General features: G+C 38.6%; 4 protein-coding genes across 4 annotated transcripts; all 4 read right to left on the reverse strand.

The window, feature by feature from the left end:
• Positions 1 to 3,522: 3,522 nt before the first annotated feature.
• On the reverse strand, positions 3,523 to 7,414 carry LOC101302892 (sugar transporter ERD6-like 7-like). The gene is made up of 18 exons (XM_004290650.1): positions 7,151 to 7,414; positions 7,018 to 7,080; positions 6,549 to 6,638; positions 6,368 to 6,427; positions 6,208 to 6,273; positions 6,001 to 6,066; positions 5,820 to 5,895; positions 5,679 to 5,743; positions 5,474 to 5,566; positions 5,291 to 5,371; positions 5,105 to 5,189; positions 4,924 to 4,967; positions 4,778 to 4,840; positions 4,626 to 4,685; positions 4,484 to 4,537; positions 4,316 to 4,375; positions 4,114 to 4,228; positions 3,523 to 3,998 (listed from the first exon to the last, which is right to left on the reverse strand). The coding sequence occupies exons 1-18, from the start codon at positions 7,286 to 7,288 to the stop codon at positions 3,883 to 3,885; spliced, it is 1,395 nt and encodes a 464-aa protein (XP_004290698.1). The 5' UTR covers positions 7,289 to 7,414; the 3' UTR covers positions 3,523 to 3,882.
• Positions 7,415 to 8,671: 1,257 nt separating this feature from the next.
• LOC101295394 (sugar transporter ERD6-like 7-like) lies at positions 8,672 to 11,930 on the reverse strand. Its single transcript, XM_004292562.1, has 18 exons — positions 11,763 to 11,930; positions 11,600 to 11,662; positions 11,304 to 11,393; positions 11,132 to 11,191; positions 10,975 to 11,040; positions 10,820 to 10,885; positions 10,619 to 10,694; positions 10,452 to 10,516; positions 10,258 to 10,350; positions 10,067 to 10,147; positions 9,893 to 9,977; positions 9,752 to 9,795; positions 9,603 to 9,665; positions 9,454 to 9,513; positions 9,316 to 9,369; positions 9,131 to 9,190; positions 8,931 to 9,045; positions 8,672 to 8,838 (listed from the first exon to the last, which is right to left on the reverse strand). The coding sequence occupies exons 1-18, from the start codon at positions 11,928 to 11,930 to the stop codon at positions 8,672 to 8,674; spliced, it is 1,476 nt and encodes a 491-aa protein (XP_004292610.1).
• Positions 11,931 to 13,209: 1,279 nt separating this feature from the next.
• LOC101302610 (sugar transporter ERD6-like 7-like) lies at positions 13,210 to 16,845 on the reverse strand. The gene is made up of 18 exons (XM_004290649.1): positions 16,534 to 16,845; positions 16,364 to 16,426; positions 16,066 to 16,155; positions 15,894 to 15,953; positions 15,737 to 15,802; positions 15,541 to 15,606; positions 15,328 to 15,403; positions 15,161 to 15,225; positions 14,966 to 15,058; positions 14,772 to 14,852; positions 14,599 to 14,683; positions 14,455 to 14,498; positions 14,309 to 14,371; positions 14,162 to 14,221; positions 14,025 to 14,078; positions 13,841 to 13,900; positions 13,641 to 13,755; positions 13,210 to 13,553 (listed from the first exon to the last, which is right to left on the reverse strand). Exons 1-18 carry the CDS (start codon positions 16,699 to 16,701, stop codon positions 13,420 to 13,422), a joined length of 1,443 nt encoding a protein of 480 aa, XP_004290697.1. The 5' UTR covers positions 16,702 to 16,845; the 3' UTR covers positions 13,210 to 13,419.
• Positions 16,846 to 18,185: 1,340 nt separating this feature from the next.
• On the reverse strand, positions 18,186 to 20,517 carry LOC101295683 (probable LRR receptor-like serine/threonine-protein kinase RKF3-like). The gene is made up of 2 exons (XM_004292563.1): positions 18,567 to 20,517; positions 18,186 to 18,243 (listed from the first exon to the last, which is right to left on the reverse strand). Exon 1 carries the CDS (start codon positions 20,515 to 20,517, stop codon positions 18,610 to 18,612), a length of 1,908 nt encoding a protein of 635 aa, XP_004292611.1. The 3' UTR covers positions 18,186 to 18,243; positions 18,567 to 18,609.
• Positions 20,518 to 24,315: the final 3,798 nt, after the last annotated feature.

Consider the following 24,315-nt stretch of genomic DNA (forward strand, 5'->3'; position numbering starts at 1 on the left):
TTTGAAGTCCGACCTTAAATTCTGTGCTATTCCTGTGTAGCTTAACCCAGGTCTTATCCATTGAACCTGCAACAAACATTAATGTTCATTGAAACTTAACAGAATGCATTTGTCATCACAATTTGTTTTCCTACATAATGAAGAAAGGGAGAGGGTGAACATGGAAACAGAATTGCGCAATACCAAAGACCTCATTCATATGATATTTGCAAAAATTAAAACTCCTATGTAACATCACTGGAAAAGAATCAAACAAACTTCACCATTCTAAAATCAACTTAATCATTAAAATTAGAATCCCCCTACTTCTTCAGCGTTTTTCCTCAATGCAGAAACAATCGAATAACTGAAAAAGTTGGGGGTGGGTTCAATCCGTATAATAAGAATCCATAAAAAAATAAAAAAATAAAAAAAACCAAACCAAATTGACTAGATTGAAGAAAGGAAAGAAACTTTATGAGTGCTAGTGTCTACTATAGATTAAAAGCTCTGAAACTGAAGCTAACAATCAATATTCTCTATTAGGATTTACAAGAGGAAGAAATACTCACAACTAGATGACGAAACAGAGAAGACAATCTTTTCAGTCCGCCTTGATTATCAGATTATCTCACGAATCCTTATCTCACAGCTTCACAGGAGAGAGACTTCTTCCTCCATTAGAGTTCTTTCACATTGGTCCAATTCTTCCCAGAAAAGAAGTTTTAATGAATTACTTATTCGTTTGTTGCCAAAAAAAAAAGTTCAGCTCATGACCCACTTGGTCATATATATTGAATGTAAAAATCTCATATGATTATTAGTGTCAAATAAATTAACTTTCTCCAAATAAAATTAAAAATAGATCAACCGAGTGCGGCAACAAGTTTATCAGAAAACAACTTTAATATTAGTATATACAAATTTAATTGCAAGGTGGGTCCCAATCACATCCTTTTCTTGAAATGTTAACCCGAGAATATATAAAAAATTCATAAGCCACATATATTATTTATTTGTGGGGATATGCATATAGTTTTTAGTTGAAGAAGAGAGGGTCAGGCCAATTATGCACAATCCATTTCTTTTGTGGCAACACAAGTGTGGCTATTGCCCATAGTTGTTGTGGTGCATTGTATATGTATCATCATCTTCCAAGTAAGCTTCAAAAACGTAAGAATGAGAAATAACCACAAACAATGCGTGAACTTCGTTAATCCATGTTCTTTATCTTTCAAGCTTTTTGTGCATGCTGGTTGGGAATGGATTTTGTTCTGGCTGGAAACAAGCCAACAACATATATATTGACACCGATCGGCAATCAGATTTAGGTAACTATATATGTGATATGAGTGATTTCTTATGGAACATGTAGCATGATACACCAGAATGAGAATCATATATTACATTAACCTGAGAAAACCGGGTAGCAAGAGAAATATACGCCCGTGCCAATTTATATATTCATGTAAGTACGTACGTAGCTCTCACCATTACGATGAAACTTGCATTGCTCGTTAAACTAGCTACCCCAATCTCACATCCGATCCTAATCATAAAGGATTGATATATAGATGATTGGTAAACATAAGTAGTAGCTATACACACAAGTTGTACAAATTCTTCGCGTGACGCTGATCATTCTGTTTTACAAAACAACAACGAGCTAGTGACCTTAGTTCAGTTAGTTGTATGAAGAATTTTGTCAGGGCTTTCTTCAACTCACCTACTTACAATAACATTACACATTTGGTCTACCTACAATACCAAATTAAACAAGGTAATGTTTTTCTTTCTAGGTAATGTTTTACAAATGTAAGTTATATAAACAATACGTGAACATATCAACAGAAATAGACAAAATTTTGTCCGGCACAATTCTAGGTTTAAAAAGGAGAAACCGAGTACAATTGTTTTATCCCGATCAGAACATAAAAGAGGACAAAAGAAAAGCGAAAAAATAAAATAAAAAAGAGCAATGATACTCTAGGCATGCAGCTGGTACGTATTATGGTGGGAGCTGCAGGGCTGTGGAATGTTGTGGTAGCTAGTTTAGTCGAGGGACTGGTGTTGGCCACCGCCACCATGGGAGCACAAATTGAAAGGATCTTAACGGAAAAGTACTTGATGATGAAAACTTTTGAGAGATTTCAGTTGCCTTCAATGTACGAATATTGCACATGAGGATGTCCAACGTCTCAGATGGTTGTTCCTTACGCCATAGATACAATATATCTTCATCATTTGAGTCAAAAGCTAGAAGTCGATATCTCATCTGGAAACCCGAAAGCAATGGGTGCAGGTCGAAAAACTCTTTGGAACACCATTCGTCATCTTCTTTCAACTCCCAAATATAGAGACTGAGTTTGCTTTCAGGTCCCGAATACAACTGGCATAGCCTGACAGACCCCTGGCAGACACAAAGCCTCTCATCTTTCAAGTTAACTCGACGTACAGGATTAGGGTTGGAAATCAAACGACCGTGACATTTTGTGGTGTTGATGTTGAACTTACTGAAAAGCTCCAACCCAATAAGATGGCCACTACAAGTAATCCAGTACAATGTTCCATTGTGAGCAACTGGTGAATAATTCATTATATTGATAAAACTGTAACGATGACGAGATTTACACCCTTGTAATACAAGGTCTAATTGTATCCATTCACCAGTCTCAGAGGAGAAGATCTGCACCTCTAATGAAGGGGTCTCCAGCTCTAGTTTAAATCCAAGAATTCTCACAACCTTGCAGCACTTATTGTCGGAATCTAAGGTAAATCCCACAGGCTTTTTTCCATGGAAGATCGGAGCCGGAGGAAGAGCAATCCATTGCTTGATGGTTGGATTGCAAATGTAGTAAATATTCCCTTGACGATAACAATTGAGACACATTAAAACCAAGTCATTGTACGTGGCTACCACTTCATCGACATGGAAGAAAAGGCTGGGACCAAAATCAAGTTGTTTTACTTTTAATCCCGGAGGAGACTGCTTGGAAACCGTTAATAACTCGGCCTTGCGATATGATCCAAATGATGTATAATAGTTGACAAACATGGGAACTTGCTCATTGTCATCACATTGTTGTTCCGGATATATAAAGCACGGCGGCTATCAAAATAAGGATCGGAGACGAGGGTCGACCATGATTTGCAGACACACTTGCATCGTAAAACAAACTTGCATGGAAGTCGACAAAGGATTTCAACCAATAAAAACTCTGGGAGATCGTCAATATTCTTCAAACGTATTGGGTTTGAGAGAGATTGGTGAGAGGGTGCTCCTAGCGGTTGGGATCCAAGAGTCGTGCTTCCTTTGCAACTCCTTAATCTTTTCATGGCTAAATCTAGTACCAGGATTTCTTGTATTTAACCTAAACAGAACGAGAGGCTTAACCTAGACGAACACGACCAGGCCCTAATGAAACTCCTGGCCCAACTATTTTTTTTTTTGAAAAGGCCCAACAAGTTCTGTAGTCCATGTAGAACTTGATTTTCTACATGTAACAGTAGTAATACTACGCTTATTAGTCGGTTTTCCTATTCAACCAGAAAATCTGAAAAATAATTGACAACCGGTTAACAGGTCAATTGAGATAACTACATGAAATATGAAGAATGATTGATTACTGCTGCATGTATTTGCAGTGTAGCTCACACAAAAATGTTGTATTCATCAATAGAAATAGACATGGAGATTTCTGTCACCCCAGGAATTCTACTAAGCTGCTGGTGCACATTTTGAGACTCCAGTATCAAATGGTAAAACAAAGAGGTTGGTTTCAGGGAAATATATGTGATAAACTGATGAAAGATATGAGACCTTGCCCCAGATTTTGTTTTCATTGCTTGTAAAATGGCTGCGCGAACTTCATTAATTCCTTTTGTTAATCTTCCTTCGATTCTCTATTTGTTAATGGCTGCTTGGATCTGTTCAAGGGTTTTCCCCTTTGTTTCAGGTACTACGAAAACCACAAACACTATAGCTAGGCCATTGATTGCTGCATACAGAATGAAGGTGCCTGCAAATCACACACGAGTTAATTACTACCTTATGAAACAGGAGAGCCTTGCTTTCAACTTTACTAAATCAATCTCCTGGTAAGAGTAGGAAAGGAAAAGGTTGATTTTAATTACCATAGGAGCTCCAACTCATCAGGAAGTTGAAAGTGTAGGAACACAACCATGCTCCAAACCAGTTCACTAAAGTTGCTAAGCTTCCGGCCTGTCCTTTAATATTGATGGGGAATATCTACAGGAGATACAAATTTCTTATGATTGGTGAGATGATCACAGTCACAGAGGGATACATGTATAATTTTTTGGAAGCAATACTTACCTCAGACATCACAACCCAAGGAACAGCCCCCATTCCTATTGAAAATGATCCTATATAGACCTGAATCCGAAAACTATCCGTTACATAATTCAATGAACAAACATAATATCTCAGTCTTATAATTCCAGTGTTCTTCCATAATTTCTTTTGACAGGGCTAGGGAATTACCAGTATGCCAGTTACGGCAAGCGCACCAACTGCACCGAGTGCCCAGTCATTAACCTGGTACACAAAAGACCTTTATTGTCATTTAATTTTTGCAATAATAACTAAACAGATAGCTGTTAGGGGCATCAATAATTGAGAATACCTTCAGAAAGAATGAAATGGCAGTCAGGACACAGCCAAGTACCAACCCTGATGCAGAAATCTAAAACAAATTGGAAGAATTTCAACTTTGTTAAATGTGAATAAGAATGTCACAAAACTTCTCAGAAGATTAACTTTTTCGCACTAATTTACCAAAATCAGAGGCTTCCTTCCAGCTTTATCCATTATGGCTGCCCCAATACCAGTAACCACAACCTGTAAACATGACCACACTAAGATGCTTAAAATCAAAAGAAATGGAAAATTCTCCATGTGATTCAACAGTACTAATTTGATACCTGAAGAATAGCATAGGTTATAGTTCCAATGCTTGAAGAAAATCCTGAGAGTGTAGATAGAATACTTTAGATTTTAGCTGTTGAAAAATCTGAACTCAAAAACATGAAAGCTAGAGAAGGTTGATAGTCCATAGTTGCATATTACTGTGCTGTCAGCTCTATTATATTAGGGTCTTTTTACCTGCTTGCTCAAAAATACTGCTGACATAGAAACAGACACCGTTGATTCCCCCAAATTGTTGACAGACCATCAAACCAACTCCTATCTGATTTCAAATAAAAAACACAAAATGATTGAGCTGAAATTCTTCAAAGACAGGGGATGATGAAAGTTGACTTTGAAAATTCTGTGGAGAGAAGCTATTACAATGACTGAGCGCGAGTATCTCCGTTGAAACAAATCCAGCATTTTGGCTTTTGGGAGCTGGTCAAGGGTTGCGATATAGTCCTGCAGAGGTACATATATAGTAGATGGAATTCATTCACATTATGATGTTGCAAGTTCTACAACATATCTTCACTGTGGATATTAGCATATGGATATAAGAACCTGGATTTCCGCTGCTTCATGAGATACATCAGCATCTTCACCACGAAGTTTCTGTAGTGCAACTTCAAACTCTTTATGTTTTCCGGTCTTTGCCTGCATTCATGATGAGGTAGATTCATGATGAGGTAGAGGTTACAATCTATGTCACTTTGTGGGACGTTACCATAAACTATATAGAATAATGGAAACAAAAGTAGTTTCTTACCAACCATCGTGGAGACTCGGGAACGAAGAAGAGTCCGGAAATGATCACAGCACAAGGAATTAGTCCTGCAATCACCACACAAATGAGCCAGAGAGCATATAGTATTCTGATTGCAGCACAAGTCGAAGACTAGCAATTCACCGATTAATGCTAGAGCCCTCCAACTCACTACTACCCCAATTATGTACGAAACGGACACTCCAGCACAGATCATTAACTGTAAAACAGAGAAAAGTCGCCATCATTTGCTTGTTGGAAATCAAAGCCAACTTCTAAAATGTTACTAGTAGCTTCAAGGTTACATTTCTTATTACATGTTTACCTGATTTACAGCAGTTAGCCTTCCCCGAAGATTCTTTGGAGCAATTTCAGCTATGAAAACAGGTACCTTATGTTGCATCAAACTTCGTTAATTACATATCGAAGTAGCATATATTGTGAACTTATCTTAGGAATGATGTGGTCTGTAGTACTATGATCCATCATACTATGAATGCTCAAACAACAATAGAGGGAAGTAGCCACTCACCACGTAAGAAAAGGCTCCCATTCCATAACCGTTTGCCAGCCTCCCAATGTCAAGAGGCCAAATACTCTTCAACAGCAAAATGTAGAAGGTGAATAACTCAATAAGGTCACAAACATAAAGCTCAGATTGCTTCAACTTTTAAGAGTAGCATAATACAAACCTCAGCAAAGTATATAGCTAGCCAACCTGCAACGCAAAAAGCACTGGACACTCTCATGGCCTGCATACAATTTATACAGTCCAGATATTGTTGGCCTGAGAAAATTAATTAATGGAAAAAGGAGTAGACTAGTCCTAGATTCTGAAATAAGTGGTGTTCCCTGTGTGTTCGACATATTTACCCCTTTTCGACCAATAAAATCAGCGATGGGACCAATTGTTATAGCACCAATCATTGCACCAAATGTCAAAATGGAGCCAAACATTGAATACTGCAGATAAATATAGGAGAGAGAGAGAAGCTTCAGTTTCAAAATTGTCAAGATCAAACAGAGAAGAAAATGGGAAGAAAAAATTGGCTGAAGTTATCCCTTCAAGAAAATTCTTCACTGTTATTTTTAGTTTCTTACTACTCTTGTTCAGTTCAGGAATCAGTTATAAACTTTTCACCCTATGTGGGTCTGCTTCACTGTTAGCTCCTCATAGATTGAAAGCAATGGCTTGAAGCCACGTATCGGTTAGAGAAAGTGAGCAACTAGTTACAACTTGCAAAATGCTTATATAGAATTTCTGTTCATGAGTTTACATATTGAAAATACAGCTCTTGTAATATCAATAGAACAGTTAGAACTGTTCTATTCACTTCCATACCTCTGCTAATGACAAACTGAGATCATCAGTGATGGCATCCTGAGTAGGCGATGAAAAACCTGCCTGGAAGCCACAAAGAGTGTCAGAAGAGGAAAATATGCTTGTCCAAATATCACAATGTATAAGTACATACACAGCATCCAAACTCATAAGAGCCGCAGACTGCGACGAATGTGCTGAGGTAAACCATCCATCGATGCCCTTCATGAGCTGATCCCTCTCTGTTCAGGAGTGGCTCTCTTGAAGTTTCTACATCCTCTTTGTTGGCCATGTCTGCAACAACTTATACAACTCCCACTATCTCTATATGTGGAAAACCGAAGAACGTCCAAAGAGATGAGCAAAGCAAGCAAGTACTAATAGATAGAAACCAGGAATTGTGTGATGCAAGAATATGCTACAAACGTAATGTTTCCTCAACTTGTAAGGTTTGGTCTAGACTGACTGACAGCTGCTGATATTTTTGAAAGAGCTAAAGCTTAGGCAACGCTTGTGCTCAATCAGTTAAAACTTGACTTGCTCAAGTTGGGTACTCAACTGTGTTAGCTGACAAGGCAGTGATTATACCAAAAAAAAAAAACTGACAAGGCAGTGAGTGGCATCTCTTCTGTAAAAGTGGAATCTGTCTATATAAAACTCTGCTTATCGTGTGGAATAAATCTTTGTCGTTTTGAAGTAACCAAAATAAGAACATCATGCACATTCAACTTGCTCAAAGACACGACAGAATGAAGAAAAGGATAAAAACCATGGTTGGTATTTCTCGGAGTTTGAAGATTCTGAATCAGAAAACAATAGAACCCAGATCCGAGAATGAAGGTGAAATCAGTGCAAGAAAATTATAATGATGGCAGATAATGGTTGGTTTGGAAAGTTATGAACTGGCGGCCAGAGGAGGTTTTCTGATCTCCACTGTATGTTTCTGTCCATTTCATCGATGGGAATTAATATTGTGGTCCATTTTAACACACATGGCTGTGAAATCAAATCTTTTCAAACTAATTTCTGTGATGCATTCTTTTCTATCCCTATCTTTATTGTTGTTCATGCTAGCTGGGGTTGCCAACTAGCCATAATGTGGCTGAAAGTCAATGAGAGTGATTGACATGTTTTCTTACCTGAAAGGGGAAGTGGAAGAATTGGGATAAGTTACTCAAGGTATAGGGATTAAATAGTTGAATCGAATTGGGATTCGGGGATCATTGTATTGTGATTGATGCTGTGAAATTGTTCATCTGATTCAACCATTGTGTGTAACCCCAAGGTAATATAGACAACAAATTTAGGAGGAATAAGATCACAGGGAAACAGAAAATGTAACGAGTGTACTTAACTGCTGCTTGTTCTCTGTGTTCCTTTGTTTTGCCAACAAAAGAACAAAAACAGAAGCTATCAGTAATAAGGACCAAGACTCGTATCAAAATTGAATACAGGTTTTATCAACAAATTGAATACAGGTTTTATCAATTGGCTACCTTGGGGTGAATATATAAAAGCAAAACACTATAAACTAAATGACAGCATTTCATAGATGAAGTAGAAAAAAAAAAACAGCAGTACAAGTGTACAACACTGCCATAGAATACTCGTTGTTTTAAATCGTAGTCCATCTACCAAGTTTCGTCAATGGAGTTGCAAAAGATTTCGATGAGAATTACCCACAAAAATGCTGTCCATTTCTTCTCTTTATGTTTTCTTCACTTCCCTCTTTGCTTATGGCTGCTTGGATTTCTTCCAGAGTTTTCCCCTTTGTTTCAGGTACAAAGAATATCACAAAAACTATAGCTAGAGCATTGATTGCTGCATACAGAATGAAGGTACCTGCAGACATAGAGTATGTTTACCTTCCTCGGAAATTTAGTAAAATAAATGTTACATCGGTATGATATCATATGCAAGGAAAATGTATCTACCATAGGTGCTCCAACTCATAAGGAAGTTGAAAGTGTAGGAACACAACCATGCACCAAACCAGTTCACTAGCGTGGCTAAGCTTCCAGCCTGCCCTTTAATATTTATAGGGAATATCTGCAGCATATAGCAGTTACTTTAGATACGTCACATTATCAAACCATGGATGCATAAATGAGTAAATCTTGCGTATCTTTTGTACCTCAGACATAATAGTCCAAGGTACTGCTCCCATTCCAATTGAAAAGGCTCCTATGAATATCTGAAAGCAGAAACTAACTGTTACTAAAGAGTAAAAGTACAGTAAAAAGAGAAGAAAAAAGAATTCAATTACCAAGGAGACCAATCTGTGACGGAGAATGTGTTTTGACATGGTTGATTACTTACTAGTATGCCAGTTACTGCAAGTACAGGAGCAACAGTGAGAGCCAATTCTTGAGCCTAGTTGAGAAAGAGGTTCATTAATTGTCACATTACTATAAATAAACCTAACACTAGATATTAAGGTCAATGTTTGAGGAGTACTGTGAGAAAGAATGCAATTGCAGTCACCACACAGCCAAGTAGCAATCCTGATGCAGAACTCTAGAACAAAATGGAAAGTGTTAAAACTTTTTAACTGAAAAAGAATCTCATAAAAATCTTAGAACCAAAACTTTTGTGCACTCATTTACCAAAATCAGAGGCTTTCGTCCAGCTTTATCCATTATGGATGCACCAATGCCAGTCACCACAACCTGTAAAACATATATAACAGCATCAGGGTACTAATGATGGAAACAAATTAAGAGACTTAAGAGTGCTGTCAAATACTAATATATACCTGGAGAATAGCGTAGATAATAGTTCCAACGGTGGAAGAGAATCCTGAGAAAATTCAAATAGAAGATTAAGATTTCAGTTGTTGAACACAAATACTTGCTTCAACGAGATTCAGATCATTAGTATAAAGCAACTTATATACCTGCTTGCTCAAAAATATCGCTGACATAGAAACAGACACCGTTGATTCCTCCCAGCTCTTGAAAGACCATCAGGAAAACTGCTGTCTAGTACAAAATATTTGAAGCGAATGAGAGTGAACTGAAAGGAAAAGAATGATGAAACTGATTCTACAAGTGAATGAAGAAGCTGTTACCAAGACAGAAGGCAAGTATCTCTTTTGAAACAAATCTAGCAATTTGGATCTAGGGAGACTGTTAAGAGTTGCTATATAATTCTGTCAATGAAGGGACATCAGGACATGGTTATTCAACAGATATATGATGTTCCATGTGCTCTATAATATGTCAATGAAGAGAAGAAGCTCTGGAATTTGAGACAAAAAACCTGGATTTCGGCTGCTTCATAAGATACGTCAACTTCTTTACCGCGAAGTTTCTGCAGTACAACTTCAAAATCTTCGTGGCGTCCTGTGTTTGCCTGCACCCAGGATGAGTAATGTCTCAATACTGTTTGCATGAAACCATGAAAATAATGGAAAAACAAAATCACAAACTATTTAAGAAAAAGTAGTTCCTCACCAACCATCTTGGAGACTCGGGAATGAAAAAGAGACCAAAAAGGGTCACAGCACACGGAATTAGTCCTGCAATTATTCACCACACAAATGAGCCCTCGGTCGCTGAATTTTACAGCATAGGGTATTCTAAGTTCTAACTAACAAGCAAAGTTTGTGTAAGAAAATTACCGATTAGTGCTAATGCCCTCCAACTTACTACAAGCCCAACTATGAAAGAAACAGAAATTCCAGAAACAATCATCAACTGTGACACAGATACCGAAAGAAACAGCATTAAGGAAATTCAAAATAATACTATAAGTCCTCTGGTTTGTTGTTGAAATTATCATATATTGTTATTACCAGCTTCATTTCTTGTCAACTGTTTACCTGAGTTAAAGCAGTTAGTCTTCCTCGAAGATTTTTAGGTGCAATTTCAGAAATGAAAATAGGTACCTTGCATCCATACAATATTGCATCAAACTTTCATAAGATATTGGTGGTCTCATAAGATAATTGAATTATAGAGGATGGCGGAAACTCACAACATATGAAAAGGCTCCCATTCCATATCCAGTTGCCAATCTCCCAATGTCAAGAGCCCAAGCACCCTTAAATAGCATTAAGATGTCGAACATGATTAAAGCCGCATATGTAAGCAGACATTTGCTCAGTTGGTAAAAACACATGCAGAATACTAACCTCAGCAAAGTAAATAGCAAGCCAACCCACGACACAGAAAGCACAGGACATTCTCAAGGCCTGCATACGATATTACAGTAAAGATGTTGTTGGATAATGATTATCAAAGGAAACAGAACAATTATAGTGTAAAATTTCGGAATGAGTGGTAACATAGGTTCCCAGTTCATACCCCTTTTCGACCAATAAAATCGGTGATGGGTCCAATTGTGATAGCGCCTATCATTGCACCAAATGTGAGAATGGAGCCAAACAGTGAGTACTGTGTAATGAAGAGAGAAACTTCAGTTTTGGAAGTCTTCAAGATCAAATTAGAAGTTTTTAATTGAAAAGAGAATTTGTAATAGCTCAGCAGCCATGAACCATTCTAAGTCACAACTCACAAGTGCAAACTCTCAGTCATACACTCCAGCAGCACTAAAAGCATATACACATAACAAAAAATAGATGCTCTAATCACTTGGATACCTCTGATGTTGATAAATTGAGATCTTCAGTGATGGCAGACTGAGTAGGGGATGAGTAACCCAACTGGAAGCCAACAAGAGAATTTAAGAACACACTGCTAATAGATAGCTCATGGCTTTCGTAATGAAGCAAAGGCTAAATAAACATGCAGACTAGTACTAACACAGCATCCGAATTCGTAAGAACCGCAAACTGCAACGAATGTGCTCAGGTAAACCATCCCTTGATCCTCTTTGCTGCCTCCACGACCAGATCCCTCTCTACCACCTCTCATGAGTGGCTCCCTTATGTTCTCCTGCACAACATTCTCCACATCCTCTTTGATCGCCATGTCTTCCCAATCTATACAACTCCCACAACGTATCTAAATCTCTATAAGCGGCAAAGATCACTTCAGTGAGCAAGAAAGTACGAGATTATGGAAGCCAAGTTATCATTATTTTCTTTATAGACAAACAGATATACAATGCACTATATGCCAACTTTTCTACAGAAGTATATAATCTAGACCCGTAAGTTTGATCTGCAATGACTGACAGCTCTTGATATTTAACTAATTAAAGAAACATGCAAATCTGCTGTGATCGAGCAGTAACAAGTTGACCTGCTCAAGTTTGCCGCTACTAACTGTATCATTGCTGTGGTGGATGATTCTTTGTCTTTTATTGCAAACAAAATAAGAAAACAGATTCAAACTTTTACAGTAGCACAGCAGAATGAGAATAAAGGATCAAAGAAAAGATGGGTGATCTTCTGGTTAATAAGTCCAACAATATCAAAACAAGAGGACCCATATCCCAGATTTGAATCCCTTGGCGTCCCTAATTCCATTTGTGGACTTAATTTTCGGGTCGATTTATTGCTCATGGAAAGCTAAGAAAAACCTGAATTTCTTTAAACTCCATCCACATTTCCCTTCCAGTCCCTTTCTAATGTGCAGTGTCTGGGTTGCCATATTAGCTTTAGGTTTTATCTTAGGCAGGAATTAACATTTCACCTCTGTGACTCAACTCCATCATTGAAGGTGTACCTACCATTCCTTAGCTTCTTCGAACTTCATCCTTTGATCTTTAGGTTGTGCTCACTTCATTTACAAGAACAAAACTAGAAAACATATTCACCTATACGATATTTGTTCAAAGTTAACTCCCTTGCATGAAATAAAGGATAACTGATGGACAGAGTTCCACATCTATGATCACAACGGCCGGGTCACCTAATCGAAACCAAAGACTGAAACAGTGACTGTTTGAAAACGAGAGCTCGTAATCATGCACATGGTGGCATAAACTAGCCATACATGTTTAGAGACAGAGATCCAACCCCAGAACTAAACTAGTGCATGGCCAGCTCTGAGATTTGCCAATGGTAACTAGTTGCCAATTGAGACCCTAGAATCCTAGATATTATGAGAAAATAGATCATGAGACCCTAGCTACCTCCTCCTCCATGGTATCAAATCACCAATTTAGCATATTTCGACAGTGATAAATGTATTAGCGACTCCCTTGTGCTTAGTTATAGGCTCACCATCTCCTACCAGCCAATCGAAGTTTTAAAAAGCTAAGATCGAAAATGAAAACTTCACATCTCAGTAAATATGCAGCAAAGAATTCAACAGCATTTCATAGTTTAAATGAAAATCAGGCACCAATTGACCTCAATCAATAAAAATAAAAAAAAGGAAGAAAAACAGCAGTACACTACTGGTATAACAGTACTCTTTGTTTTGAAGCAGTGTCCATCTACCAAGTTTTGGCGATGGATTTGCAAAGATTTCAATGAGATTTACCCTCAAAAATGCTCTCCGTTTCTTCTCCTTATGTTTCTTCACTTCTCTCTTTACTTATGGCTGCTTGGATTTGTTCCAGAGTTTTCCCCTTGGTTTCAGGTACAAAGAATATCACAAAAAATATAGCTAGAGCATTGATTGCTGCATACAGAATGAAGGTACCTGCAGACATAGAATATGTTTAGCTTCCTCAGTTAGTAAATTAAATGTACATTTGTATGATATCATAAGCAAGGAAAATGCATCTACCGTATGTGCTCCAACTCATAAGGAAGTTGAAAGTGTAGGAACACAACCATGCACCGAACCAGTTCACTAGTGTGGCTAAGCTTCCGGCTTGCCCTTTAATATTTATAGGGAATATCTGCAGCACATTGCAGTTACTTTAGATACATCACATTAACAAACCAAGGATGGATAAATGAGTATATCTTGTGAATATTTTGTACCTCAGACATGATAATCCAAGGCACTGCTCCCATTCCTATTGAAAAGGCTCCTATGAATATCTGAAAGCAGAAACTAACTGTTAATTGAAAGCATAAGTACAATAAAAGAAAGAAGAAGAAACATTAATTACCAAAGAGACCAATCTGTGACTGAGAATATGTTTTGACAAGGCTGATTACTTACCAGTATGCCAGTTACTGCAAGTACAGGAGCAACAGTGAGAGCCAGTTCTTGAGCCTGATTGAGAAAGAGCTATATTGTCACATTATTGTCGGATAAACCTAAGACTATAGATATTAAGGTCAATGTTTGATGCTTACCGTGAGAAAGAATGCAATTGCAGTCACCACACAGCCAAGTAGCAATCCTGATGCAGAAGTCTAGAACAAAGTGGAACGTGTTAAAACTTAACATGAAAAAGAATCTCAGAAAAGTCTCAGAACTAGAACTTTTGTGCACTCATTTACCAATATCAGAGGCTTTCGTCCGGCTTTATCCATTATGGATGCACCTATGCCAGTTACCACAACCTGTAAAACATAACAGCATCAGGGTACTACAAATGGCAACAAATAATGAGACTCTAAGAGTGCTGTCAAAGACTAATTTATACCTGAAGAATAGCGTAGATTATAGTTCCAACGGTGGAAGAAAATCCTGAGAAAATTCAGATAGAAGGTTTAGCTTGCGGTTGTTGAACACAATAACTTGCTTCAAACGAGCAGTTCAGGTCATTAGTATAAAGCAACTTATATACCTGCTTGCTCAAAAATATCACTGACATAGAAACAGACACCATTGATTCCTCCCAGTTGTTGAAAGACCATCAAGAAAACTGCTATCTAATACAAAACATTTGATGCAAAGGAGCATGAACTCGGAGGAAAAAATGACAAAATTGAAGTTACAAACGAATGGAGAAGCTATTACCAAGACTGCCGGCAAGTATCTCCTTTGAAACAAATCTAGCAATTTGGCTTTAGGGAGACTGTCAAGAGTTGCTATATAATCCTGTCAATGAAGGGACATGGTTATTCATCAGATACATGATGTTCCAGTCTTCTTCCAGATGCTCTATAACATGGTCAACGAAGAGATGCAGTTCAAGAATTTGAGACAAGAACCTGGATTTCTGCTGCTTCATGAGATACGTCAACATCTTTCCCACGAAGTTTCTGCAGTGCAACTTCAAAATCGTTGTGGCGTCCTTTCTTTGCCTGCACCCATGATGAGGTATGTCTTTATTTTGTGTGCATGAAACCATGATTATTAAGGAAAAATAAAATCACAAACTATTTAAGAAAATAGTAGTTCCTCACCAACCATCTTGGAGACTCGGGAATGAAAAAGAGACCAAAAAGGGTCACAGCACACGGAATTAGTCCTGCAATTATTCACCACACAAATGAGCCCTCTGTCGCTGTATGTGACAGCATAGGGTATTCTAAATTCTAACTGACTAGCACAGTTTGTGTAAGAAATTAACCTATTAGTGCTAATGCCCTCCAGCTTACTACAAGCCCAATTATAAAGGAAACGGAGACTCCAGAAACAATCATCAACTGTGACACAGATACCAAAAGAAAGAGCATCAAGGGAAATTCAAAATAATAAGAAATTATCATAATCACTGTAGATTGTTGTTGAAATTATCAAGTACATGTTAATACCAGCTTCATTTCTCGTCAACTGTGTTTACCTGATTTAAAGCAGTTAGTCTTCCTCGAAGATGTTTGGGTGCAATTTCAGAAACAAAAACAGGTACCTTGCATCCATCCAATATTGCATCAAACTTTGTTAATAACAGTATATTCACATAGCACCTTTAAAGGACTTTCTCAGCTTGAACTAATTCCATTATATTGTGCTCTCATAAGAGGATGGCGAAAACTCACAACATATGAAAAGGCTCCCATTCCATATCCAGTTGCCAATCTCCCAATGTCAAGAGCCCAAGCACCCTTAAATAGCATTAAGATGTCAAACATGAATAAAGCCGCATATGTAAGGAGACATTTGCTCAGTTGGTAAAAACACATGCAGAATACTAACCTCAGCAAAGTAAATAGCAAGCCAACCCACAACACAGAAAGCACAGGACATTCTCAAGGCCTGCATACAATATTATATTACAGATGTTGTTAGATAATGATTATCAAAGGAAACAGAACAATTATACTGTCAAATTTCAGAATGAGTGGTAACATAGTTTCCCAGTTCATACTCCTTTTCGACCAACAAGATCGGTGATGGGTCCAATTGTGATAGCACCTATCATTGCACCAAATGTAAGAATGGAGCCAAACACTGAGTACTGCATAATGAAGATAGAAGAAACTTCAGTTTGGAAATCTTCAATATCAAAATTAGAAGTTGCTAATTGACAAGAAAAATTGCCATGCCTCAGCAGCCATGAACCATTCAAAGTGATAAGTGCCCACAGCGCACACTCTCAGTCATACACTACAGCAGCAATAGAGATATATACGTATCAAAAATATGTGATCTAATCACTAGCATACCTCTGAAGTTGTTAAACTGAGATCTTCAGTGATGGCAGACTGAGTAGGCGATGAATAACCCACCTGGAAGCCAACAAGAGAATCTAAGAACAAAACTCTGCTTATACGTAGATCACAATTTTCATGATAAATCAATGTAGAGTTATATAAACATGCAGACTAGCACTTACACAACATCCGAATTCATAAGAGCCGCAAACTGCAACAAATGTGCTCAGGTAAACCATCCATTGATCCTCTTTGCCGCTTCCATGACCAGATCCCTCTCCACTACTTCTCACGAGTGGCTCCCTTATGTTCTCCTGCACAACATTCTCCACATCCTCTTTGATCGCCATGCTTCCTGGTTTATACAACTCGCACGACGTAATCTGAATCTCTATAAGAAGCAAAGTGAAGATTCAAAGAGATGACTTCAGTGAGCAAGAACTATGAAACTAAGGAAGCCAAGTTATCAGTATCCTCTTTATAGACAAGAAATCATACACAGAGAACAAATTATTGCAGTATATGAACACATTATTGCTAGTCCCAATCAGTAACAAGTAACAACTTGGCCTGCTCAAGTTTGCTGCTAACAGTATCAATGCTGTGGTGGATAAATCTTTGTCGTTTTCATAAAATAAGAAAAGAGATCCAAACTTTCACAGAAGCACGGCAGAAAGAGAATAAAGGATTAAAGAAATGAATGGGATAATCTTCTATGGTTGAAGAGTCAGAGGCTTGGTTAACAAGTCAAACAATATCAAAACACAAGAGGACCCGTACCCGAGATTTGAATCCATTTATTTCCTTAATTTTATTGGTGGAAATCTATTTTGGGGGTCGATGATTGCTCATGGAAATCTCAGAAAACCTGGATTTCTTAAAATGCCATCCACAATTCCCTTTCAATCCCTTTCTAATCTGCAGTGTTGGGGTTGCCATATTAGCTTGAGTAGAAAAGGTTTTAAATGATGGGGAACTTCCTATAACAGAGGCGCTGAGGCAAAAACTGCTAGAAAATACTAATTACTGGGCTAAATATCTGACATGTTACGTTGACAGACAATTATAACTTCTTATTGAGGATCAAACATGATAGTGTTTGTCTGTGAGCTGTAGTCTAGTTGGTTAAGGTGTTTAACTAACAACTTTAAGGTCATAGGTTCAAACCTCACTGGCATATATAGGGTGTGTAACTTATTTAATAAAAAAGTTTAAAAAAACAAAAAAAAAAAAGCATGATAGTGTTCCATCCACATATTCCTGGCATGGATATACCAGGCTGGGATATTCATATCAACCATTGAAGTGTATCTACCAATCCTTAGCAGCCTTTGATCGTTAGGTTGAGCCCGAATTGGACCAAAAATAAATTAGGAAATTTTTCACATACGCAAGCTATAAGTAAGATAGAAAGCCGATCAAGTAAATTGACAGAGCAACACAACTCTGATCACGATCACACAGATTCGCTGTATTGAATATTAAGTCTTTAGTCCAATTGGGTCACCTAATCGAACTCGAAACTAAAGACAGAAACAGTGATTTATAGAAAATGAGAGCTCGTAAAGTCGTAATCATGCTTCACGCACATGGTGGAATAAACTGGCCATCTAGATAGAGAGACAGAGATCTAACCCCAGAACTAAACTAGTGCATCGCCAGCTCTAAGATTTGTCAATTTTAACTAGAAGCCAATTGAGACCCTAGCAATTATTAGAAAATAGACCAGGCATGAAACCTACCTAGCTACCTCCTCCTCCATGTTCTTGTCCTTCAGCAAAGTATCAAATCCCCGATTAGGCATATTTCGACAGTGACAAATGCATTAGCGACTCCCCTGTGCTTAGGTATAGCTCACCGTCTCGTGCTGGCCAGTCTGATGTTTCAAGCAGCTAAGATCGAAAACGAAAAGTACACATCTCAGTAAATATGGAGCAAAGAATGGCATAACATTTCAAAAAATTCACTCCAGAGAAATGTTGTGGATCTATCTATCTACATCATTTCCAGATATAGTACAAATGTGATATTGACATTGTTAGGGGACGAGGTAACAAAGGACATCCACAAGTCTGACAGCAAAAAATGTGGAACTCCTTCTATTCTGCCTAAAAGAATCAACTCTAATCGTCTAATTTATCTTTACAGTGGGAAGATTGATACAAGTTTAGAAACAATACAAACAAAACCAACAAACAAATCGGGTTGAGCATACCAATTAGTGGGCATTCTCTGTCGATACGTATCTCTTGCCAGAATCACCTCCCATCTGTTGTTGAAGTTGAACTTTCTCCATCTCCCTTATGGTCACGAGGAAGGCTACTTTCAAATGTATAAGTCTGGAAGCCGACTGTACTAGAGAGCTGAATTGAGCCACTGCTGCTGTATCTTTCTATATCATCAATCTCGGCCACAAGAGGAATTGGTCTTTCTGGGATCGAGGGAACTACCAAGTCTGTCTCCAACATTTTTACAACCTGATCCATTGTTGGCCTAGCATACAACTGTGGATGTGAACAAAGAACAGAAACCAACACATACTTCTCTAAAACTTCAGACGGACCCTTCTCTGGCATATCTTCAACAACATCCAGTGTTTTTCCTTCTCGCACCAAGGTCCATGCCCAATCTGTCACAAGTGACGGCTGGCTCTCATTATTCACATGGAGTGCTTTCTTTCCACTCAAAAGCTCAAGCATCACAACACCAAAGCTATAAACATCACTTTTCTCCGTCAACTGCCCATACAATGCATACTCCGGAGCAAGATAACCCATCGTTCCAGCCACCCTAGTGCTCAAATGCGTCATTCCCTCAGGCGTAAACTTTGCAAGTCCAAAATCCGCCACTTTGGCCTCAAAATCCTCATCCAAAAGTATGTTATTTGCTTTAATATCCCTATGAATGATAGACGGCTGAGCCCCATCATGCAAATAAGCCAACCCCCTCGCAGTCCCTAGCGCAATCCTCTGCCTAATCGGCCAACTAAGCTTATTCTCAAAAGTCCCAAACAAATGGTCATGCAGACTCCCATTCTTCATCAAATCACACACGATGATCCTCTGGTGCCCCACCAAATGCGTCGTCGCAGTACAATAACCTCTCAAAGCCACAAGATTCACATGCCTAACGCTCGCAATCACCTCAACCTCATGAGCGAAATTCGCATCCCCGGCAGCAGAGCAATTCTTAAACCTCTTCAACGCAACTTCAGAACCGTCAGACAATGTACCTTTATACACATTCCCATATCCTCCTCTCCCTATTATATTCTCCCTAGCGAAATTCTTAGTAGCCTTACTAATCTCTTCGAATGTGAACTTAACCAAAGTAGTACTCCCACTAATGGACTCCAATGCATTACCCAACCCCAGCTCAATCTTATCATTAGCATCCTTTCTCCTTTTCTTCATCATATACTCTTCATACTTGTGCCACGAGAACCAAATCCCGCCGATCAAAACCAACAACCCGAAACCACAGGCAACCAACACAATCAAAATCAGAGTCCGTTTCTTCTTACCGGGGCTCGCCGCCGCGAAATCCAGCTGGAATAAGCACTTAGCGTTGCCGTGATCGGCAGGGCCGTAGGGATTAGCGAAGGCCGCGGCGTAAATCGAGGGGTAGGCGGTACATCCGGAGACGTTCCCGATGGATTCGCCGGTGAGATAGGTGGCGGAGAGGCCTCCAAGGCTGGTGGTGCAGGAGGCGCAGGGGGAGTTGTTCTCGAGGGACTGGTTGCAGTTGGAAACGACGTCGTTTAGGGCGGATTGGCCGACGAGGGCTTCGAATTGGTCCTTGGTGGTGATGTTCATGCAGCCCTGGGAGATCCATGAGGTCTGGAAGCCGCAGGAGGCGCGAATGTCGAAGCCGGCGACGAATTTTTCGGCGAGGGTTTGGTAGGCGGACCAGCAGGAGGAGGCGGCGTTGAGCGGGGGGAGGAAGTTGCCGGTGAGCTGGAGGTAGTTGGAGTCGACGAGGCGGAGGCCTTGGAGGATGTACTGGCACTCGATCTTGCTGTCGACTTGGGGGCGGTTGGAGTCGGCGAACTGCTCCAGGATGGTGAAGTTGAGCGGGCATGGGACGGTGTCGTTTTGCTGGGAAAGAGATGGGATTGGGGATAGTATTAAGGCGAGGAGGAGTGAGAGGAAGAGATGGATGGACATAATGGAGGCTGTGGATTAGGGTTTCATGGAGGAGGAGGAGGAGGACAATTTGAGGTGGTGGTGGTGGTGGTGGTGGAGGTGGAGAAGTTGAAGTGCTCCTCCAAGTGGAGTGAGGGAGCTAGTCAACGCCTGAGGCAGCTGGTTTGACTGTTTGACAGTTGAAGAAGATGGTGAAAAAGGAAAGGTTTTGAGGTGGAGTAGGAGAGCTGGGAAATGGTCCGGTAGCTTCGGGTGCCCACGACACTGAATTATGTACGGGCCCATTTGCCGTCTCATTCTCTCTTTTTTTTCTTTTTTTTTTGTCGTCTTCCAAGTCCAATCTCTCCCAGGACAGTGATCGGACTATCTTCCGGACATCCGGTCGGACCGGCGGAACTCCGGGTTGAGGAGTTGCTCGAAATGCTGCCTATATGTAATATGTCAGTATCTTTGGTTTTATAATTTATAGTCCAGTTAGATTTGTCTCATCCTCTCATTATTTTATTACATGTTTGATTTTAAAAATAAAAAAATTATGACAAAGTACCGTGAATATAATAGTTTTATATGTTTCTGAATTGTGATTAGTTGGATAAACATATCATGTGGTATGGGCATATAGCCACACAAATGAAGATTGTATTTCCATGCGACAATTACAATTATTGATAATTTTCATTTTAATTCTAGTCAGTTGTAGATGACACGCAATCGAGTGCATGGTATTTGTTTCAATATTATTTTGTTGCATAAATGAACCGTGTTGATATACAAGAGTAATTTCTCTTGGCGTAGTTGGTTGTCATTTTCACAACACGTACCCCTTTGTTTTTATCTTGCTATGTAGAGCTCTTTGTCGTAGTCAACTAAATTTAGAATATGAGCAAAGTGTCACGTTTAAAGCATTTCACTGTACTGGAGTTAGAAAATAAATCCCGTTGAAAAAAAATTAAAATGTAGGTAGAGAAATGCATGCATAGAATTCGTTATAACCTAATGTTACATATAGTATTAGATTCCATAACTATGATGCAAATTGTGAAGTAGATATATATTGATATAACGTATCAAGGACCAAGAATAGAGTAGATAATTCAAATTCAACATCTGTGTGCCTAATATCACAATTATCATAGTCGTGTTAGGGACACAGAGTCATTTTCCATCTCTATATTATCTAACTATATAACCAGTAAAGAACATGAACCATCCTAATTAGGCAAAATATTACTAGGGAAGTCATTCAGCGACCCAGTCCTAAACCTTACTACAGTAATATTGAGGTGCGAGATCCAAGTTTTATCAAGAAGCTTATTATTGTAGTCCGTAAATGGGCTCATACTAATTTCCAAAGTCATCTTGTTCTCAAAAGATTGCCTTGTGTGTGGTTTTGGTGGTCGATCATCAACCTCAGGTTTAGGGTTCATCCTCCGGCGCGCGGAGTACCTACACTTAGCCTGCGACGTCGACCATCAAACGCTTAATTTCGTGGTCCTCCGATCCCACTCGCTGTTGCTGCCGGCCTCTCACCGTTGAATTGGGCTTTCTGTTTAATCAGTCTTGCATGTATGTTAAATCAACTCATGGTTCTACTGCGGACTAAGATCGATCTGTATAGTTTTAGGTTCAAGCTCGTTAGCGAAGCTATATTTTAATGAGAATTCTGTTGTGATTGCTTGTAACAGTACTGTAGCTACATGAAGATCTTGAAATAGTCTACTTCTCATTTCTCGATCGTTGTGTGCTTTTTGGTTCATGTTTTAAGTTTATATATGAAATGGGATGGAACTCGACCATGCTTGCTTAAATCCCAGAACTCCAAATTAAGCCAACCTCCACTTACATAATAATTTCCAACTCTTAAGTAATAGGCGGATACATCTTTTGGCATCAAACTACTGTAGGCTTGATTAGATTATCAACAAAACAAAGCTATAGCTAAGACTTTTGCGAAGAAGTAACTGGGTATATATATAAAGCTCATCCATGCACGCAAGGAATGGCCGTCAGCGCAAGAGGATATATTCGCCGGTAATCGAGCTTCGATGGAGACGAACTGAGGAAGGTTGCCACGTACCTTTAACTGCTAGAAAATCTGATAATTCTTACATGAAATGTGGAGTTTGCTCTAAAAACAAAAAAAATGTGGAGTTGGCTCTATTGAAAATTCGTACTTCAACCTTACTACATCACTAACAGCTTGCAGCAGCCCCATTCCCAGTTTCTGAAGCTCTCTATCTCTGTCAGCTAATTATAAACCAAACCACCACACCCAACTTGGCTCAAGACAATCATCTCGGCATGAAATGTGGACCTGGTTTTCTGAAGAAAAATTAAAGAAAACAACTAGTAGTTTCATCAGCAATCATTTCATTTTATGCTTGTAATTGCCTCAATATGTAGACTAAGATGTAAAGTAGAAAACCAAATGCATATATCATGGATTATTGATATGCACATATATCATTTCAACCCCACAAGTTGATTTTTGCGTGCGAGTTAATTCACTGTGCATCACATAAAGGAATTTATGCCAGCTTGTACACGAAAACTGTGACATGCAATTCCTTCTCGTACAAGGAATACATAAGCTAGAACATTAATATTTGCGGCACAAAACCATTATTGGGGGTCAAATATAAGTTATAAGATGGTTCGCTGCTGTACCTTTTCTTTGTTAATTTGATGTTCATCATGGGTCTAGATTCTAAAAGAAAGGATTTTATATTTCTTTTGCTAAACAATAGACGAGAGATCTGGCTTCATATCTTAAGACGTAAGCTATACATATACAAAATTTGGTTGACATTCTTATTAGCTTATACAGATAGAGAAGCTATGGCATGCATTTAAACAAAAAATAAATCGACAAAGTGTATACAATTTGAATAGTTTACGTGTGTTCGAGCCTAAAATATATAGAACCGTAAAACAAAACGAATACAACCATTTTACTCACTTTAGTTAGAAAAACTTGTTTTAACCGCCGATTGAAGTATCAAAATCTTACAATTTATGCCTTTTAGGACTTCATTGCATCGTTATTTTTCAAGTTCACTCACTCTGTCCGTATCTTCTCATAAAAACATGCCTGGCCTAGCTAGCTAGAATTTCATCCTCGCATTGTTAACGTTGGAAAGCCCAAACTGTTCTCTATCCAATGATACTTTTACATCGTCGACTAATGGTGCTTAGTTACTTGGTAAATAATTCTAATGATCTGATCGAGCTCCAAAACCAAAAAGAGAAGCAATGAAAACGTGAGTTGGTGATACTTCAAATAAGGTAGGATTGAATTCTACCACCAACCTCTAAACAAATCTAAAGCTTACTCTGAGTAATCTGGATCCTATATAATTTGGAGATCATTCCCTTGAATTATAATAATGCTACAGGATTATTGATTGGTTGCAAACTTGCAATCCATATTCTTAAGATACAAGCTATGGACTGTAAAGTCTAATGTGTGTGTACCTAACTGTATTTATGTAACTAATATGTGAAGTAATCATGTAAGACAGACTAATTAAAAATGACTTATATAAGGCAAAGAATAACTTTTTTGGATATTGGGTATGATTAGTTGGAGGAGTTTCTTGATTTTGGGTGCATGTTAATTCTGATTACATGAATTTACATCCACAATGATTACCAACCAATCAAACTAGCTAGCACTAAGTTTCTTTATGCGTGGTTTTCATACAAGGAAAACTATCGCAATGTTGAAGAAAAAAATGAAATACTCGAACAAGTTTACCATTAGAAGTTAATTTATGTGTCAACTATCTATGTTTGTTCAGTTAAACACACCAAATATTT

The sequence above is a fragment of the Fragaria vesca genome, linkage group LG2 (genome assembly GCF_000184155.1).
Source record: "Fragaria vesca subsp. vesca linkage group LG2, FraVesHawaii_1.0, whole genome shotgun sequence".
Classification (NCBI taxonomy): domain Eukaryota; kingdom Viridiplantae; phylum Streptophyta; class Magnoliopsida; order Rosales; family Rosaceae; genus Fragaria; species Fragaria vesca.